The following is a 22,088-nucleotide window of genomic DNA, read 5'->3' as shown; positions in this document are numbered from 1 at the left end:
TCTCATGTTGTTTTGTCCCTAAACCAGTCCTGCAGAGTGGTGTTTACTACTGTATTGCAGATTTCTGGTGCCTGCTAATACTGTGTCTTTAATTTCAAAGATATTTTCTCAGACATGGTTAAAAATAAACTGGTTTAGAGGCGGGACATCAGAATCAGATGTAGTGTGTTTCTCTTAGGGCCAGCATGTTTCCTCTCAGCAAAGAAAATAATCCTAATCTAATGTTTAACAGAGTCAAGGGGTATTAACATAACAACTCTATGATGCAAAATATGCACACATAGATCAATATATACTTAAGTAGTTAGTATTAGTAGTACATAGTAGTAAGTCCTTGTTTGCATGTGATAAGCTATGTGCTATGTAATACATTATGAAGCGTTACTATAGTGTGACCGGTGAGCTCTCATACAAAGGCTTGTCTGTCATGTGAACAAGTTTTTGCTCGTGTTGCAGGTTGTATTGAGGATCTGAGTTTCAATTCTCCATCGTCATTTAGGATCACATCCTCTTCTCCTGCCAAAAAACTGATTTTTTTGCTTTGCTCAACACTTTTCTGTCCCTCTATGATCATGAGAATGTAACACTGATGTGATCATATCAGTGTTACAGTGCTTTTGAGAGAAAGAGCCTCAAGTTAGTTGAGTTCAAATCAAATTCAGGAGAGATAGAGTCTAATGGATCCAAAGGAGGAGACTGAATGAGAAGCACTGTACACATTTAAATAGGTTAAAATAATGCCTAGAAATGTTTAAAGGACGAACAGATCTGTAAATCTAATTCACCTGACTGGAGGAAATGAATAGACAATTCTGATAATCAGTCATTGGTCATTAATAATTTATCAAGTAGTACATAATATGTACTTTTGTATTTGCTTATTCCAGCCCCTCCAATGTGAAGATTTGCTGCTTTTCACTTTTTCATACAATTTAGAGCTGAAGCAATAAATTCATTAGTTGGTCCAAAGAAAATTAATCTGAAACCTTTTTGATAATCGATTCAGTGTCACTTTTCAACCAAAAATGATAAACATGCTCTAATTTCAGTTTCTGAAATGTGAGGATTTGCTGATTTTCTTTGTGATGCATGATAGAAAAGAAAATATCTTTGGGTTTTGGACTGTTGGCCTTGGGCTCTGGGAAATTGTGATGTGCATTTTTTACAATTTTTTGTCATTTTATAGTAAAAACCTTTTAATGATTAATAAAGAAAATAAACAGCAGATTAAGCCATGATGAAATTACCGTAAATTACAGCTATAAAATCATCACAATTTAATTAGCTTTGGGATCTTTTTGGACAATCTGAGGATGTCATCTTGGGCTCTTAGAACTTGTACTGAAACAATTTTGACATATTGATCATATTGAGACAAAACAAATGATCAAATAAAAAGACTCCATGTTGTTTATTAGATCATGATCAGATAGATCATTATCTGTTCTGTACATTTTCATGTTGTCACAAACTTGGACCTTTGCTCACTCTATATTACTCTGTTTTGCAACCGCTGTCCCACAAACAGATGGACAAAGTTCAAGTGACTGAGCAGATTTGTAAGCCAGCATCTGCCATGTGAGCGTTTTCTACAACACTGCCTTGGATCTTGGTTTACAACATGTCACTTTGTCAAATGAATTCTTGCAGAAAAGATCATACTGAAGATTATCTAATCTATCTAAAATCTGTAAGCAGTTATTGCTTTAAAAAAATCTCAGCAGCCTTGCTCCCTCCTGTCCATGCTCCCCCTGCCCTTCCCTGCACAGGATAAACACATTGGCAATGACTTCTATGTACTGTATGTACCTTTGCTGAGTAAAACCTGGTCTGTGTTACACATTTGAGGGATTTCTCAGTTGTACTCAACAGAGACACTCAGAAAAATACAACCTGCTTCTAGTCCACTGGATATTTTGGTAATCACAGGGTGTTACAGACATATTCTAAAATTAAACATTACCACTGTAAACACAGGTATCATGGAATTTGTCCTTGTTTACCACTTGTAGGGTTGGGTTCTGTTATGACCTAGCCAAATGAGAAAACAAGCTTGCTGTTGTTTGGTTCATGTACGCTGGTGTCTGTACTGTACTTTCCCATACACCTCTCTGTGATAGCAAGTGGACTGTCTTTTTGCCATACAGCAGAGTGATGAGTGAAATAACTGTCATGTGAGTTTCAGTAGTTGGAATCTCATTGTAAACTTTATCATATCATATACATGTACATTTTTGAATCTTAGAAACTCAATACATCTGAATCGGGACCTCCAGTATTCTGGGCAGGAAATATGTCCTGTCAATCTGTGCAATATTAGTGCAGTAGCTGAATTGCAAAGTTATCAACATATAATATACGGTTTGTTAGTCATCATTAGCTTTAACATTGTCAGAGGTGACTTACTGGTAGTTTGTCATTATAAGCAGTACACAATACAACTCAGAATTGTAGTGTTTTTGCCATCTCGCCCATTAAAAGAGGATCTTGGTTGGATTAAATAATAGTTTTAGGGTTTTTTGTATAACATTAGATACTTAAAATGTTGACATCTAAATAGATTTGATAAGGGATTCAGATCTGTTGAGTGAATTTGATACTGCTATTAAACCCCACCCCTAACCCTTACTCTTTACTATTTCTATCCATTTGAGAGCTACTTCCTGGTAATACAATTTGTACCACTTTGCATTAATAGTTGATGATTGGCTTGGCCTTCAGTTTCTGTGTAGTTTCGGTGCAGCTTAGAAGTTGATAGAGGCTGCTATTCTTCTTTGTCATGACCTCATTGTGACAGCCAACTATTATTTTCATGATCAATTTATCTGCTGATTATTTTTGCGATTAATCAATTAATCATTCAGTCTATAAAATGTCAGAAAATCACACAGTCACAATTTCCTGAAGCCCAATGTGACACCTTTAAATCTCCAAAACTCTCCAAAAAATCTCTAAAAAAAGATATTCAATTTAGACCAAAAGAGACCAAAAAAGCAGCAAATCCTTAAAGTAGAGAATCTGGAAGCAGAGTTGAACTATGCTGTTAAACTGCTCCTCAAACTCTGGATCCTTCTTAACAACATCCAGACACTGCACTAAAAGATTGGTGTTCTTTTATCGATCTTAATGTATCTTGAAAAAACATTTTTTGATCAAAAGAGCACTTATTCAACAGCTTTTAAAGCTACAACACACAACTTTTTGAACACATTTTTTAATAAGTTCAGATTCACTTTAATGCCGCTTTGTCATACACCCCTACAGATAAAAAAAATATCCACAACTGTTTCAAATGCTTTCTTTTTGTTCTTGTTATATTGCATTAATGCTGAATTGATTAGTCAATTAACAGAAAAATAATCTGCAAATATTTTGATCAATCAATTAATTGTGTTGTTTATCAATAAAATTGCTGGATATTTGCTGGTCCCACCCTCTGTAATGACTGAGGTTGATGGTTTTCTCTGTTTTATTCAATCTGACTTGAAATCTCTGGGTTTTGGCATGTTGGTCAACGAGAACAAGTAATTTGCAGACATCACTGACATAACATTTCATAGACTAAGCGACTAACTGATTGATCAAAAAATAATCGACAGAATGATCAACAGTGAAACAATTGTTAGATGCAGCTCAGTATTGTATCTATGGCTATTGCACCCTCAGCTTCCTGTTGGGTGCATCTCACAAGGTTTCTCCCACTTTCCTTATGTACTAAAGATTTCTTAAGTATCAGGGAACTTGGGCTCAGAATTTAACATATACAATGAAAATGCATAATTTGTTCTTGATAAAAACATATTCATGCACACTAGATGCTGTGTTGTGGGAAAAAATTGTTGCATGTCTTACAAGACAGGAAGCTTTAGGGATCGTTTGTCCTTTGATTGACTGCAAAGAAATCGCTGATTGGAAAGTTGTGAACAACAAAAGCTGGCAGTGAGAGTCAAACCACAGCACATGCAAAACATCACATTTACTGCAGCCTACTCAACCACCAATGCACAGTTTTGTTTCCATCTGTGGGTCTTCCTGTAGCGAGATGCTGCAGATTTGTGGTTAAAATAATTTCACTTTCCTCTTCCCACAGCAGTTCAACGCATTTTGTTGCTACTGTTTTCCCGTGAAAGCTTCCTCTTGGCTCTAAGGACTTCTATGTCAGTGACCCTAAATGTATTTTATTTGACATTTTCTCCACATTGGACTCTGAGCCCTCTTGCCATATGAGATGGATCCGTATCACAAATGAGGCTGTGGCTGTCAACTTCTGCACAGTGTTTGACAGCAACATTGCCTTAAAGGATGGAGATGTTGATACGTTAGTCAAATCATTTAACACTCATTGCTCCTCAGTATTGGATAAACTGGCTCCTTGGAAACTCAGAAAGATCTCCAAAAACCCATCCCCATGGATCAATGACACCATCCGGACATTCAGGCGCAAATGCCAAAAGTCTGAGCGCCTGTGGAAAGCCACAAAACTGGTAGTACATAGACTGAATAAACATAAACAGTGACTGCAATAAATATTTCATAGACAAGGTTGCCAATATTAGGGCAAATATCTCACCTATGTCCAGTCCGTTTACTAGTGGCTCCTCAACTCCATCCATCTTGGACTCCTTTTGTCCGGTGTCCATGGATGATATTGCAGCCTTGTTAGGACAAATGAAACCCTCCTGGATCCCACTAGATGTCCTACCAACCACTATGTTTTTAAAGGTTTTTAACTGTATCGGCCCCTGCGTAGCCAATATTATAAACCACTCTCTTCTATCAGGATGTGTCCCCGGCTATTTTAAGCAGGCTATTGTTCAGCCTCTGTTAAAGAAATCAAACCTGGACCCCTCCCTGCCAGAGAACTACAGGCCCATTTCAAAACTCCCTTTCTTTTCCAAAATTTTGTGGAGAAGCAACTGGTTCAAACACTGGAATTGCACAGGGTGTTTGATAGTTTTCAATCTGGTTTCCGTAAACTGTACTCCACTGAAGCAGCTCTCCTTAAGGTCTCAAATGACATTTTAATGGCTGCAGATGCTGGAGATTGTTCTGTTTTAGTTTTATTGGACCTTAGCACAGTGTTCGATACTGTGAACCACCACATTCTAATCCATAGGCTAAATCACCTGGAGGGCATTTCTGGGACTGCATTGGAGTGGTTCTTCTCATATCTCACAGATAGATCCTTGTCAGTCTCTGTAGGTGAATTTGTGTCAAACACTGCAGCTTTGTCATGTGGTGTCCCCCAGGGATCGGTCTTGGGACCCATTCAATCAATCAATCAATCAATCTTTATTTATATAGCGCCATATCACAACAGAAGTCATCTCAAGGCACTTTTCACATAGAGCAGGTCAAGACCGTACTCTTTAATTTACAGAGACCCAACAATTCCCCCATGAGCAAGCACTTGGCGACAGCGGTAAGGAAAAACTCCCCTTTAACGGGTAGAAACCTCAAGCAGACCCCGGCTCTTGGTGGGCGGCCATCTGCTTTGACCGGTTGGGTTGAGAGAGAGAAAGAGAGAGGGAAAGGGGGAGGGGGGACAGAAGAAAAACAATCACAACAACAACAACAACAAGCACAAGCAGCAACAGCCAGGGAAGGATGCCATCAGGACTGTGAAGGACCGCGAAGGTTTGGCCCGGGACTCAGGTTTTTCTGTGAGATGAGAAAGCACAAAAAAACTCCGGGGAAGAAGCAAAGTTAGTGACATGCATTGATGTTACATGAATGCATACAGATGGAGAGGAGGAGGAGGAGAGAGGAGCTCAGTGCATCATGGGAAGTCCCCCAGCAGTCTAGGCCTATAGCAGCATAACTAAGGGCTGATCCAAGGCGAGCCTGGTCGGCCCTAACTATAAGCTTTATCAAAAAGGAAAGTTTTAAGCCTACTCTTAAACATAGAGAGGGTGTCTGCACCCCGGACTGAATCCGGTAGATGGTTCCATAGAAGAGGAGCCTGATAGCTGAAGGCTCTGCCTCCCATTCTACTTTTAAAGACTGTAGGGACCACCAGTAAGCCTGCATACTGGGAGCGCAGTGTTCTAGTGGGATAATACGGTATTATGAGCTCTTCAAGATATGATGGTGCCTGACCATTAAGGGCTTTGTAAGTTAGGAGAAGGATTTTAAATTCTATTCTAGATTTTACAGGAAGCCAATGTAGTGAAGCTAAAATGGGAGAAATGTGGTCTCTTTTTCTAGTTTTAGTCAGTACACGTGCAGCTGCATTCTGGACCAGCTGGAGAGTCTTTAGAGACTTGTTAGGGCAGCCTGATAATAAGGAATTACAATAATCCAGCCTAGAAGTAACAAATGCGTGAACTAGTTTTTCTGCATCTTTAAGGGACAGGATGTGCCTGATTTTTGTGATATTACGTAAGTGAAAAAAGGCAGTCCTTGAAATTTGATTTATGTGGGAGTTAAAGGACATATCCTGATCAAAGATAACTCCCAGATTCCTTACGGTGGTGCTGGAGGCCAGGGTAATGCCATCCAGAGCAGCTTTATCATTAGATAATGTGTTTCTAAGGTGTTTAGGGCCAAGCACAATAACTTCAGTTTTATCTGAATTTAGTAGTAGAAAATTGCAGGTCATCCAGGTCTTTATGTCGTTAAGGCATGTTTGGAGTTTGTTTAACTGATTGGGTTCATCTGGCTTCACTGATAAATATAATTGGGTATCATCTGCGTAACAATGAAAATTTATGGAGTGTTTCCTAATAATACTACTTAAAGGAAGCATATATAAGGTGAATAGTATAGGTCCAAGTACAGAACCTTGTGGAACTCCGTGTCTAACTTTTGCCTTCACGGAGGATTCATCATTCACATGTACAAACTGAAATCGGTCTGATAAATTGGACTTAAACCAGCTTAATGCAGTTCCTTTAATGCCAATTAAATGTTCCAGTCTCTGCAAAAGGATTTGATGGTCAATTGTGTCAAATGCAGCACTAAGATCTAACAGGACAAGTATAGAGACAAATCCTTTGTCTGATGCAGTTAGGAGGTCATTTGTGACTTTCACCAGTGCTGTTTCTGTGCTATGATGCGCTCTAAATCCTGACTGAAAATCCTCAAATAAACTATTGTTATGTAAAAAGTCACATAACTGATTAGAGACTGCTTTCTCAAGGATCTTGGATAGAAATGGAAGGTTAGATATAGGTCTATAATTGGCTAAAACACCTGAATCAAGAGTAGGCTTCTTAAGAAGAGGTTTAATTACAGCTACTTTAAAGGACTGTGGTACATAGCCTGTTACTAAAGACAGATTGATCATATCTAGTAAAGAAGTGCTCACTAAGGGTAAGGCTTCCTTAAGCAGCCTAGTTGGGATGGGATCTAAGAGACAGGTTGATGGTTTAGCTGAACAAATCATTGAAGTTAGTTCAGACAAGTCTACTGGAGAAAAACAGTCCAAATATATGTCAGGATTTATGTCAGGATTTACTGCCGTTACCAAGGTTCCTGTGTTTGGGGAGAGAACGGTGCCTGTTGAGGGCAGGAGATGGTTAATTTTGTCTCTAATAGTTAGAATTTTATCATTAAAGAAGCTCATAAAGTCGTTACTACTGAGAGCTATAGGAATACATGGATCAGTAGAGTTATGACTCTTTGTCAGCCTGGCCAAAGTGCTGAAAAGGAACCTAGGGCAGTTTTTATTCTCTTCTATTAATGCTGAGTAATAGGCGGCTCTGGCATTACAGAGGGCCTTCCTATATGTTTTAAGACTATCTTGCCAGACTAAGCGAGAATCTTCTACTTTGGTGGAACGCCAAATCCTTTCCAATTTTCGCGATGTTTGCTTTAATTTGCGGGTTTGGGAGTTATACCATGGAGCTAACCTCTTACGTTTTATTATCTTCTTTTTTAAGGGGGCGATGGAGTCGAGTGTTTGTCTTAGTGAGCCTGCAGCACTATCAATAAGATTATCAATTTGGGAGGGACTAAAGTTAACATAAGAGTCCTCTGTAGTATTGAGACATGGCAGTGAATTCAGTATTGACGGAATTGCTTCCTTAAATTTATCTACAGCACTATCAGAGAGACATCTAGTGAGGACATTTTTATCTAATGGTGTGTAATCCAGTAATAGGAATTCAAAAGTTATTAAAAAATGATCTGATAAAATAGGATTTTGTGGAAAAATTATTAAATGTTCAATTTCAATCCCATAAGTCAGAACAAGGTCTAGGGTGTGGTTAAGATGGTGAGTGGGATTATTTACACACTGAGAGAAGCCAATTGAGTCTAATAATGAGAGAAATGCAGTGCTGAGACTGTCATTATCAACGTCCACATGAATATTAAAATCACCTACTATAATTACTTTATCTGTACTAAGGACTAAATACGACAAAAACTCTGAGAATTCAGATAGGAATTCAGAGTACGGGCCAGGAGGACGATACACTATAACAAATAGAACTGGCTGTAAAGTTTTCCAGGTTGGCTGAGAGAGACTAAGAACAAGGCTTTCGAATGAGTTATAATTAAATTTAGGTCTAGGGTTAATGATTAGGCTTGAGTTGAAAATGGCTGCAACTCCTCCTCCTCGGCCAGTGTCTCAAGGAATATGAGTATTAATATGACTGGGGGGAGTGGATTCATTAAGGCTGACATATTCTTCATGACACAGCCAGGTTTCAGTGAGACAAAATAAATCAATACGATGATCTGAAATTAAATCGTTTACTAAAACTGCTTTAGATGAAAGAGATCTAATGTTCAAGAGTCCACATTTAATTATCTTATTTTGTTGTACTTTTGCAGTAGTGGTTTTAATTTTTACTAGATTTTCATGAATGACTCTTCTTTTGTTTACTTTGGATTTAATTGCTTTATGTGGTCGGGGGACAGACACAGTCTCTATGTGGTTTTGGGTGGGTAACTGCTCTAATGGAAGCGCAGAGAAGCGTGTAGGACTGCAGCTCCGCCTCCTGGTCTCAACTCTGGGTTGTCATGGTTTTGGTTTACTAATAAACTTGGCCATATTTCTGGATATGAGAGCAGCTCCATCCAAAGTGGGATGTATGCCGTCTCTCCTAATCAGACCAGGTCTTCCCCAGAAAGTCTGCCAATTATCTATGAAGCCCACGTCGTTTGCTGGACACCACCTCGACAACCAGCGGTTGAATTGTGACATGCGGCTATACATGTCATCACTGGTCAGATTAGGCAGCGGTCCAGAGAAAATTACGGAGTCCGACATTGTTTTTGCAAATGTACACACCGACTCAACATTAATTTTGGTGACTTCTGATTGGCGTAATCGGGAGTCGTTGCCGCCGACATGGATGACAATCGTACCATATTTACGCTTATTCTTAGCCAGCAGTTTTAAATTTGACTCAATGTCGCCCGCTCTGGCCCCAGGAATACATTTAACTATAGCTGCTGGTGTCGCTAACTTCACGTTTCTGACTATGGAGCTGCCAATAATCAGAGTTTGTTTCTCAGCGGGTGTGTCGCTGAGTGGGGAGAACCTGTTAGAAACATGAACTGGTTGGTGGTGAACCGTGGGCTTCTGCTTAGGGCTATGCTTCCTTCGGACAGTCACCCAGCCGCCCTGGCTTCCCGGCTGCTCGGGAGCTACCAGGGGAGTGGGAGCTACGCTAGGTCGGCCCGCACCGGATACTAGGGGCTGGCTAACTATATTAGCAGCTGATTGTTTTTCCATGGTGCGGAGCCGCGCTTCCAATTCACTAAGCCTTGCCTCCAGTGCTGCAAATAGACTACACTTATTACACTTATCACTATCACTAAAGGAGGCAGAGGAATAACTGAACATTTGGCACACTGAGCAAGAGAGAGCAGGAGAACGAGAGGGAGAGAGAGAAGCCATCGCTAACTGCTTAGTTTGAGTTAGCTGCTAGTGCTAGCTGCAGAGCTAAAGTGACTAACAACTTGTGCGATTAGCGAGAAAAGTCGTTAAGAGAAAAGCGCTGAGAGTGCTTGTGTAAAGTTTAAATATACAGCAGATATTAATCCACAGTAATGTGATATATATAGGAAAATCAACTGAGATGAGAGCAGCAACAACGCTATCAGTATACACAGTCGGCAACCGGAAATGATACAATACGCTTACCGTAGCACGTCAGCACGTCGTCGGCAACATTTCTTGGCATTTATTCTCCATATACATGTTGCCACTGGGACAAATCATCAGCAGTTTCAAGAACATCTCCTACCATCTCTATGCTGATGACATCCAGTTGTTCTTTTCATTTAAACCTAATGAGCTCCACAAACTCACTGAACTTAATAGCTGTTTAGATGCAATCAGGAATTGGATGGCAAATAATTTTCTGCAGCTAAATGCAGATAAAACTGAAGTCCTGATATTTGGCCATGATAATCTTCAGTCACCGATCAGACAGAACCTTGGTACCTTATCCTCATCTTCTCAGCCTTCCTTGCGTAATCTTGGTGTAATTTTTGACCAATCAATGAGTTTTAAAGCGCATGTTAAGACACTAACCCGATCATATTTCTTTCACCTGAGAAACATAGCCAAACTCCAGTCTGTGGTATCAAGAAATAAAAAATGAAGATGTTAATTTTTTATTTATTCACAATTGGACTATTGTAACTCTCTTTTTACCTGTCTTAATAATTCTTCCATACACCGCTTACAAACTGTCCAAAATGCTGCTGCTAGGCTTTTAACACGATCCAACAGATGGTCACATATTACACCTATTTTAACCTCACTGCACTGGCTTCCAGTAAATTTTAGAATTCATTTTAAAATTTTGGTGCTCACGTATAGAGCCCTACATGGCCAAGCTCCACAGTACATTAGGGACCTTCTCCACCCCTACACCACCAGCCAAGCTCTTAGGTCCTCCACCCAGGGCTTTCTAAGTGTGCCTTGTACACATTTTAAGACCCGGGGTGATCATGCTTTCCAGTCGGCAGCCCCTAAGCTTTGGAACAGTCTTCCAACTAGCTTAAGGGCCTTGGAAACTGCAGCTAACAACTCATCTATTCAGACAGGCATTTGGATAGTTTGTGCTATTCTATCTCTTAATTTGTCTATTTTATCTGCTCTCTCCTTGTATATTTCTTGTATATTTCTATCTGGTGTCTTTGTTTCATTTATTTTAATGCATTTGATTTTACTTCTTTGACTGTGAAGCACTTTGTGACTGGTGTTTGTGAAAGGTGCTATATAAATAAACTTTACTTACTTACTTACTTACTTACTACTGCAGAGAGACCTGATAAATTGCTTCAATTGAGGCTGAGGACTAAAAATTTGTTTCATTAGAAAGACATAAGCTTATCAGACCTCCTCTCTGCTCCAGGGTACATTAGCTACTCTATTCCATCTATCACACCCAAATCACTGAACAAACTGTCAGCAGTTGGGTTGCATTGTGGGTAATGTATGGTTTTGACAAGGAAGAACAAATGGAATAAAAAAGATAATATCTCTGCTTAATTGAGTGTAATGTTAAGTTGGTGGAGTACTCTTTTAATAATGAGCAAGACATTCAAATGCCATTCTGTCAATCTCAATGTCTTATGCATCATTTTATAAATATTTCCCGAAATTTCATATATATATTGTAGGTGTCAGGCTTATCACTTTTAGCTGACCTTCAGTATTTGGAATAAGTCAGATACAAGAGTACAGATACATTTTATGAATATTTAATTTGTTATGCCGCTCATCTCAGTTACAGGTTGTAGATGCAGGTTGTGAAAATTAATTAGGCTGCCGCTGAAAACTGTAGTGTTTCCACCAACAAAAAGGTGATTAGACATCTTTGGGCTGAAAGTCCATGATTATTAGGCAGTATTTTTTATTTTCACCTTTATTCAATTCAGTGAAATCCATGCATACTGTGTGAAATGGGTATTGTGCATTGGGCATCCTGCCTGACATTGGCCTCAATCTACCTTGAACATTCTGTTTTCCACACACTAGACATGATGCACAAATTTTTTTTTGCATAATTTTGGAATCCATAGGTTGTATATAATTTGTTTATTAGTTCATACATCCCTCCTGTTGACATATGGATTAATCCGCGCGTCAATACCGCTGCAAATCAAAATAAATTCTTTGGAAGAATGTTCTTTCCATCCATGTGATAATATCATTGGCTGCCATGGGTTGGTCATAGATAAGTATTTGAAGTGGGTGTGTTACTTAAGCATAGTTTGCAATCCACGCTCTACAGAAGTACATTTGTTTTTTTGTCTGCGGTTTGGATGCTTGTAATATTGCTTTTTTCCTATTTTCGTCTAGGTGTTTGCCTTCAAAAGAGATATTAAAACCTAAATATTTCACAGGCTTTTTCCATAATTGTAATTTGTTCTTGCTTACTTTGTGGCCCTGTTCTGCCAAATAGCGCAATAGTATCAATTTTACAATCCTGTTCATTTTCTGACGCGAGTAAAATATCATCAACGTATAACAGCTGGCTCCCCCTTGTGGGAGTGAATTGTGTTAAGTTGGATGACATTGCCATTGAAAAGATCGTCGGGGTTTCACAATATCCTTGTGGGAGCCTTGTGAATGTATTCTTCTTACCTCTGTATTGAAATGCAAACCAAAATTGATCTTCCTTATGGAGCAGAACAGAGAAAAATGCATTAGTTAAATCTATCACTGTGAAGTATTTAGCTTTTGGATTAAGTTTGTTTAACAGCGTGTGTGGGTCTGGAACAAGGGGAGCACGTGGTATTACTGCTTTATTTACTGCCTGTAAATCCTGTACCATCCTGTTGATGGGGCTGCCTTTTTCCCGGGGAACAGGGGGCTATTGCATGCTGCATCCGGGCACTCCCTGATAACTCCTGCACTTTGTAGATCTTGTATTATCGGTGCAATCCCCGTTATTTTAACTGGCTGTATTCCTTTAATAAGTCCTACATCAGCTGATCCTTTGGACCACAACTTTTGAGGTACACTGTTTAGGTCTAACTCTTCTTCGTCAGTTAGATTGAATCAGGCAATGGTAAAGTCTAGGCTGGTTTCTCCACTGAGATGAACTGCTTTTACTGCTTGTGTTACCCAGTTCAGGTTGGTACAGTACACATTTAATTTGGGTGCAAATAACACTCTCTCTCTCACCTCCTGCCACTCACAGTTTGATCTCTCTATTTTAGAAACAAACTCACCTAAATCTCTCCACTACATCTCTAGGGTTTGTAAACGGGAAATGTGCGGTGTGAGGCTTCATTCGAAATAGTTTTGCTTCTGCTTCTCGGAGGCTCATCGCGCAAGCACAGTTTCCTTTTTGGTCCCAAAACAGTTCAGTGATAGTCATTTTTCAGCTGAATTCTTTAAATAACTTTTCATGGTATTCTCTGTCTCGTCCATTTTGATGTCGAGAGTACATTGTGCAATGTAACTCTTTGGGTTTGTGCGCTTCAATATTTTTTATTTCAGGAATGCGGTCTTTTACCAATTTCATTAGCACCTGAGTTATACTTCCTGGCCTGGTTTGAACTAAATCTAAACTGTACCAGTAATTTAACGTCAGTCTTTCGCACACAAATGTTTCTGTGTCGTCCTCTTCATCACTGTCGGTTGTTTTTAGGTTAACTCGGCAGGCTTTCGTACCAGAGCCATTTTGATCTGGTACGACAGCTATCCCTAATTTCGTCATCAAATCTCTTCCTAAGAGGTTAACGGGACACATTTGTGATATTACCACTGAGGCATATATGTTTTTGTTTGTTTTGGGATCATTTATTTTTAGAGGTTCAGTTAATGGTTCAACAGTCACATGTCCTGATCTAACCCTTAAACCGCCGTTTGGTTTTAGGGGAAAATCTGTCCCTGTTTTGTTACATCGCACAACTGTTCAGCAAGCTCCAGAATCACATAAGAATGTTATTGATTTCCCCTGTACCTTTAATACTATCCATGGTTTAGTCCCTTCCTGTGATAGTAAAATTTCAGCTGTTTGTAATGATAGGATTTCATCTACCTCTGTCTCCCCATCTACTAATGTGTGTGTGAGTGTCGGTATTCACATAGTGATTTCTTTCCTGTCCTCCTTGCCTGGGTTCCGCTCCTCCACTCCTTCCTCCCCCCCATCCCCCTCCTTTCTCTCTCCACAACTTCTTTGGAGCTCTGCAGGCTCTTGCATGATGTCCAGGTTTGCCACAATTGTAGCACACATCCGCTTCTCTGCTCCCACCTCCTCCTCTTCCCCTTCTGTAGTATTTTGGCCCGTTGTTTCCTCGGAAGAAAATTTTATCAGTCATCATTATCATGGAAGAATGTATCTACAACCTTCTTTTTCTTTTTCTTTTTCTTTGCTTCAATCATTTCTTCTGCATGAATAGCATAATCAATGGTTCTCTGCAACCCTACGTTTTTCCAGCCAATCAGATGTTTGATCACAAATTGGCTGATTTCTGGTCTAAGTCCAATCATGAGTGCATTTTTTAATTACATGCTGTATGGACTATCTCAGTTTCTCATTCATGTGTACAGTATGTAAGTAACCGTATACTGTACCACTTCATGTCCTTCGTGGAAGCGTCTCTCCTTTCCAGGGTTGATGTTAACCTTCGTTAAGGGGTTGTGGGGTGAGAAGGCGGGAGGTGGAAGTGGAGCAGTCGGCGGTGGAGGAGGAGGAGGTGGTTGAGGTTCAGGGTAAGGCGGAGGATCCGAATGGAACTCACATGGCACATAGCTGTCATCATCCTGTCGGCCTCATGCAGAATCTTATCGATGCCCTCTTGTTGTCTAGCGACCCTTTCTTCCTCTTCTCTCTTTCTTTTCTGAAAGCCAGCTTGTCTGGCTTTTGCTTCTGCCAGCCATGACTTGGCCTTTAACAGGCCTTCTTTCTGTGACTGCCCCTTATTCCCTTTTGTTCTTTCTGAGATTGCTTTCACTAATTTTTCGCATGCTTCTACATCTAGTTTTCCTACAAATCTTGCCATATCTTGAGATATTTAATATTATCAGGATGCAGTAGTTTCATGCGTTTGGCGTCTCTACCATATTTCTCTGCTTGTGTTTTTTTTTACAGCTACAACAGTTACCCAATGTAGAGGTCTCTCCCTTTTTTATGTGCTACCCTCTTTTTTTCTTAATGTGGTAAAGCTATTTAATTTCCTTGTTTTTCCCTTAACAGCCAATCAGTTTGTATGGAGTTCACCCAAGCAACTGGTCCGATCAGTGAAATATATAGACCTTTGTTGACACTGTTAGGTTTCCAATCCCCAGACAATTTGTTGACACCATGAGGTTACCCTTGTCTGGTTTTCATTTCACAGAGAAACTGTTAATAACCATATTCAATAAAACCCTTTAAACAAAACACTTGTATATTTAATCTCTCTCTCTCTCTCTCTCTCTCTCTCTCTCTCTCTCTCTCTCTCTCTCTCTTTCTACATATTAGATTATATATTTATTATATATTTAGGTATAAATTTAAACAAACACTAAATCATGATTTTACCGGAGTCCCAGACTCCCAGTGTTATTTGTCGAGTCCCAGACTCGACAAATAACACTATCCTGTGAAGTCCCTGACTTCTCTTGACGTCTTTTTGTTTACTCAGGCCTGAGGGATTCGTTTTTCCAATTGTCGTTCCAAAGACGTTAGCTTCTAAGTCCCTGACTTAGGTATCACTTCTAGGTTCCTGACTTAGGTATCACTTCTAGGTCCCTGACCTAGGTATCCCTTCTAAGTCCCTGACTTAGGTATCACTCAGAACTTCTAAGTCCCTGACTTAGATTTAACGGATTTGGTTGTGTTCTTGTAAGGCCTATTTCAGGTCCGTAGCCTTTTGAGGAGATCAGCTGTCGGGGCCTCATGTTGGGTGCCAAAATGTTAAAAAAATGTCTTCTTAATGACCGTTAAACAATAGAGACTGGAGCCGAAGTATCAAATTTAACAGGATTTATTTTCTTGTACAAGAAGGAGCGTTTCACAATGCAACACACAGGATTAGGTTACAAAGAAAAAGGCTTCTCGAGGAGCATCTACAACAGGGTTTTATACACCTTAAGTGGGTGTTACAGTTCTTAATCTATCAAATACAGACTCATAGATAACGTCATATTTGTTTCCAATTCTCCTGTCCAGGAGCCATCTTGCCCAACTGACCCCCAGATGACATATCTCACCCTGTCTCCAACGAATTTTAATTTCTACATCTTCCTCTTTACAAATATAATGCTGAACTTCCTTTAACTTTGGCTGACAGGTCTGCTGATGTTGCAGAGTTGCAGTACAAGACAGGAACAATTTATCATGATCTAGATAAAATAGTAACACTCATACACAGTGTAATCATAATGTTTATAACAGCTGTTTCTTCAGTTTCTGTGGCACAAATGAAGAAAATTTGTTGCTTCCTGTTAATCATTATATCATCATTCATTCATCAACAGCAGTAATTGAAAAGCTTTCATGAAATGGATCTTGCTGTAGTGTTATCATTAAGCCATAGAGAACAAAAGAAAGATATTTATTACAATATAAAAATGTTTAAGCTTACTTTAATGCATCTAAACAGTTAAGGGGGGGTTTCTACTTTTCTTTACTTACTGTATTCTTTAACAGACAGTTTCCAATTTAAATCTTTAATTAAGGAAATATTCTTGTATGGCTGCTTGTGTTTAGACATCATTTAACATCATTTAAGATGTTTTTCTTCTTTTGTTGAATAAAAAGGGATTTAGGAAAAACTGACATAATGTCTACAATAGAAAAGGTTAAATGTTTGGTAAAACCACAGTGTTAATGTGATTGGTATTTCCCGTCATACTGGAGCCACATCCAATTAAAAAAAAAAGTGTGACTGGACTGAAGCCCAACAGTAACTTTACTTCAAAAATATATGTTGATAGTATTTGTTCACTATAGTTCATATCATCACAAAAATCTATCAAATATGTAATCAATTATAAGCACAGATTGTGGTTTTTAAAAACTGGGATTTTTGAAACTGCTTGCGTGACACAGACTGTGGTCTGGAGTACTGCAGCATCTATAGTAGTTGTATAAGTTGGAGACAATGAGGAAACCACTTTCCCTCAGGATTTGCAGTGCTCATTCACAGATTTACTGGCAAGGCTGAACAAGAAAACTGACTTGACGCTGAGCAGCGTTAACGAATGCTGGGCCTTGTTCCAGTATCAAAATATTACGCAGCATTTTGTCAGAGCATCTTTCACAAATGTATTACCAGAATGTTGGTCATCCATGACAGTGGGAGAGAGGTAGAGGGAGGCTGAGAGAGGGAGGGAAAAGCAGAGAGAGGTAAAATCAGACATACTTAACTTAAGAAACATTAAGACAGATAAAGTTTGGCTTGTGTTTTAAAGCTTGTGATCTATCAGTGTCACTGACAGAACTTCCAGTAAGTAGTCAGCTGTTTGTCAGGACTTCAGGCTCTTGTATCTTTTTCTCCTGTAGCATTTTCACACTGGCTTCTTGTATACATTCATTGCTAACTTTTGTTTATATCTCTGTTTTTCAGCCATGGGCAGTTTTAAACTGGGAAGCCTCCTGTTTTTCCTTGGGCTTTACGGGATCTGTTCAGGATTTCTACAAGGTGAGCTGAGTCACACTGTTTTCTCAAAGAGCTACATGAATACTATAAGAGCTCTGAGACTGTTTAAAACAGATCTGTGCCACAATGTACATGGACCTGAGATAGTGTTGCAGTGTTGCAATATCATTTTTACATTTTATCATATATACATTACATTTATAAGATACACATATATAAGATAAGAGTGGAATGAGGGAGGCTGAGGACTGGTGAGCGTCAGAGCCACTGTCCAGGATGAAACAACCAAGATCCAGGAATACATCAGGAAGATGGCCCCCAAAGATGAGCTGCTAAGTGAATACCTCAGACAGCAGAAACCCGATGATGCAGAGGAGGAGGAGGAGGAGGAGGAACCATCATGGAGGGACAAGCCTCTACACGGCATGTACCACTGAGAGAAGAAGTGGCCGATATCAAGAAATACCAGTGGCTGGAAAAGGCTGGACTAAAAGACAGCACAGAAGCACTAATCATGGCAGCACAAGAACAGGCCCTTGGTACAAGATCAATAGAGGCAGGGATCTACCACACCAGACAGGACCCCAGGTGCAGGCTGTGCAAAGATGCTCCTGAGACAGTTCAGCACATAATAGCAGGGAGTAAGTTGCAGGCAGGAACAGCGTACATGGAACGCCATAACCAAGTGGCTAGCATAGTGTACAGGAACATCTGCACTGAGTATGGGCTGGAAGTCCCAAGGTCAGAATGGAAGACACCTCCTAAGGTAGTTGAGAATGAACAAGCCAAGATCCTGTGGGACTTCCAGATCCAGACTGACAAGCTGGTGATGGCTAACCAACCGGACATCGTGTTGGTTGACAAATAACAGAAGGCGGTGGCGATAGACGTAGCAATCCCAAGCGACAGCAACATCAGGAAGAAGGAACACGAGAAGCTTGAAAAATACCAAGGGCTGAAAGAGGAGCTAGAAAAGATGTGGGGAGTAAAGGCAACAGTGGTGCCAGTGGTAATCGGAGCACTGAGGGCTGTGACACACAAACTGGGAGAGTAGCTCCAGCAGATTCCAGGTACAACATCTGAGGTCTCTGTCCAGAAGAGCACAGTTCTAGGAACACCTAAAATGCTGCGCAGGACCCTTAAACTCCCAGGCCTCTGGTAGAAGACCCAAGCTTGAGGAAGATACACCACCACCACCATCCCCCACAGGGGGGTGGTGAGAGGGGGATTTTTTTTTTTTTTTACATTTCATATGTTTTTAGTGAGTAATTTCAGTGTGTCTGGTTGCTGTGAGCTCTTCAGATGTCTCTGATTGTCACTGATTTCAGACAAACCTGTGAGGCTGCCAGTTAGTTTACTCAAACACCGATGTTATTTTGATTGTGCTGTGGTTGAGTTTGTTTGGTTGAGTTCAACAAAGTAGAAATCCAGCAGCCAAAGAAGCAAAAGGGAGGTTGTTGGCTCTAATCCTGAGAGAACAGATACATCATTCCTGATAAGATGTGTTTGGTGCTAAAGTGGTTTAATTGGGATTAGAGCCTGACCAACCAACAGAGTATAATTATGTATGATGCAGCGAAATGGGTCAGAAAGATTTTGTAGCTAAAATGGTACATTAACAGTTAAGTTTTCTTTGTTTATATATTTTGGGAGGACAGACTTGTTCTAGCTGGACAAAGAGTGAGTGAAGTGAACCGGAGTAATTCTACTTCAACAATGAAGTGTCACTGAGCAAGACAAGATATATATATATTGTATACAGTATGAATCCTCATTGCAGCTTATGTTTTCTCATAGGTGTATGATAGGAAAAAGCAAAACTGGCTGGTAATATTGGCTTCAGCTGGCAGAGAATTGGAAAAATCCTTCTCAGTGACATAGAGCAGCATGGAAAAATACTGGAGGTCAGGCATCTTGTCCTCTGGCCAGTAATTCTGCTGGTTGAATGCAGGAAAACAACATCCAACTAGGAGGAAAGGTTTGCTGCAAAGTCAGATGTATAAGATTAGATTACTGATCTGTTTTTTCCGATTTCTCTATTTATCACAGTAAAAATAAACATAAGAGCAAGTATACTATAAATAGTAAACTTAAGTAAACACCCTAAACATAACCTCTTTAATCCCACTCTTTTGAGTTGAAAAGTGCAATATAAATTAAATTGTCTTGCTTTGCTTTTCAAACAATTATTTATTCCTGGTAAATCCCCAAATTTGACTTTGAAAAGTTTGCTCAGAGTTCTATTAACACTGAATGGATGAATAAATGACAAATCCATTCTCCACTCGTGTGTTTTTGTTGCAGAGAACTGTACCGACTACAAGCTCCAGTTTGAGAGGGTTTTCTCTGTTCCCGGGGAGGTAGCTATGCTGAATAGCACCTTGGTGTCTCCAGATGTCTTCAACTTCACCTCAGTGCCTTATAACATCACCTGGTATGAGTCAAAGACTGGCAGAGAGCTGAGCAACCAGCCTGGTCAAATCCTGGTGCGAGGGGAGACTCTGTGGTTGTTTAACGTGACACAGGATGACGACGGGGAATACATCACCATAGTGAGGTACGGTAGCATCAGATCAAATAGAAATAGCATTATAAGTTGGAACGTTAAATATAAATTGTGCCCTTATGTGTCACCTATTCTAAATAACATCTGGAGCCGGACATTGTAGCCATTTTAGGATCTGAAAATGTCTTAGCTTGGTGACTCATAGCGGTAGTATCACAAAAGGCACTGTGGCAGGCAGCAGAGCATGTTGTCACTGCTATAATTAATTCAAGATTCAGGTGTGGAAAAAAAAAATCATAAGATTAAAAAAGATGTGAAGGAGTGATCACGCTATATCCTGAAGACAGATTAAAGTTTCTCTGTTTGTAATATAAAAAAAAAAGATTCAGGTGTGATAAAAGGAAACTGATGGTAAAATACAAACAACTTTCTAAATAGTAGTGAGCCACAGAGTGATGGACTCACAGATATTAGATCTTTAGAGCTTGTGCCATGTGCAGTTTTCCTGAAGTCCTTAAATTTATCTGCTGTTCTAAATACCATTATTGAGTGAAAGGTTTGACAAGGGTTTGTTGAAACCCTGAAAACCCTGAAAAGCTCCTGATTCAGCTGCCCATTGCTTGAATATGAACAGATTCTCTTCACTGTACAAAAAAAAAAAAAGCAAGAAAAAAAAGCAATTTTTCTCCTCTATGTTTGACAGGACTCCTACTCGGTGCTACAAGCAGACCATCAGGCTGGAGGTGAATCAGCCAGATGCTGGAAAGTGTGTGAGGCCGCACAAAGCTGATCAAACGCTTACGAATGGAGTGAATAGCAATCTGTTCTGCCCTCTGAAAGACGAAATCAAGAAACTGGACAGCTACAACATCACTTCCTCTATCAAGTGGTACAAAGTGAGTTACTGTATGAGAAAGTCTCATTGACTAGTGACATAATTTACACCAGATATTGAGTATTAGTGTCATGTCTTTACAGACACAATCTGGGAACAGCTGTCAGTTTGGCTTAAATATGGTTGGAATTGACACAAAATTGTAATTGTCCTGTACACCACGCAGCAGATCCAATCATGAAGGGTCTTCACTTAAGCTAAATGCTTAACTATGTGCAGTAAGTGTGAGATACAGTACTGGTGCAAATTAAAAGTTATCACATATAGTGGGAAAAAGTCATTAAATTAAATTACAGCTTCAAGTTACCTTAATTATTATAACTTTCAATTGTGCATCCTCCAGAAGACTGAAGGAAGTTTAAGCAGGGTCCTGTTTTCCTGTTCTTTGTTTGTTTGTAGAGTTGAACATGATCTGAATCAAGGGTTAAGGGTAGATGGTGTTGTACATTATACAGATTGTAAAGCCATTATGGGCTATGTAAATACAATGAACTTGCTCTCTGCAAGGAAATCCTGCTGTGGCCATGACATTGTTATGAATTTTACTTGCATCTACTGCCATTATTTCGATGTCATCTGTTCAGATGTGTATTATTTTCATAACATGATGTTCAGTAGTCAAATCTGGCCTTGAGGCCAGCTGTATATAAACTGAGATGTGGTACATGTATGTGAACATGCTAAAAATTCTGGTGAAAGTGTCGTCTAGTGTCAGATATAAGCTGTTTCTGAAATCACTCCCTATTTACTATATAGTGCACTATAATCACCTGACATTTTATTTGAGTGTATAAGAGTGTAAATGTATCCACCATATTTTGCCCTTAATAATGCCACAAAGCGAAGAAAAAAGCAGCATCCATGACATGGACTACTTTCTGCTAACAATTCCACAATGTAATACGCCACATTTTATAGAGGCGAATATTGACGTTATGCTACTCTACAGTTGTCAGTGAATCTGATGATGGAAAATGATGGTTAGTAAGTCCAAAATCTTGATTTGCTGCTCACTTTTGAGTAAACTATTGATTGTCAATAGTATAGGGAGATGTGAATAAGTGAACAAGGGAGTGATGTTTTGTCTGTGGAGCAACTCTACCAGTAAAAGTTTGAAGCACTCATTGGAGGTGTACTGTAGTACTGTAGTAAGTACTGTAATCTCTTCTTTTATGTTGC

General features: G+C 39.5%; 1 protein-coding gene across 1 annotated transcript in view; it reads left to right on the top strand.

Annotated features, from left to right (window-relative positions):
• The window catches only part of LOC121907643 (interleukin-1 receptor type 1-like), a 34,162-nt gene that overhangs the window by 3,042 nt on the left and 9,032 nt on the right, over nt 1–22,088 (top strand). The window contains exons 2-4 of the mRNA XM_042427323.1: nt 17,476–17,550; nt 19,813–20,065; nt 20,718–20,910. Coding sequence (XP_042283257.1) covers nt 17,478–17,550; nt 19,813–20,065; nt 20,718–20,910 — 519 coding nt within the window. The 5' untranslated portion in view covers nt 17,476–17,477. The remainder of the gene's footprint in view (nt 1–17,475; nt 17,551–19,812; nt 20,066–20,717; nt 20,911–22,088) is intronic.

Source organism: Thunnus maccoyii, chromosome 11 (assembly GCF_910596095.1).
Source record: "Thunnus maccoyii chromosome 11, fThuMac1.1, whole genome shotgun sequence".
Taxonomy (NCBI): domain Eukaryota; kingdom Metazoa; phylum Chordata; class Actinopteri; order Scombriformes; family Scombridae; genus Thunnus; species Thunnus maccoyii.
Note: the sequence above shows the minus strand (reverse complement) of the source record. Positions and strands in the feature narration are given on the sequence as shown.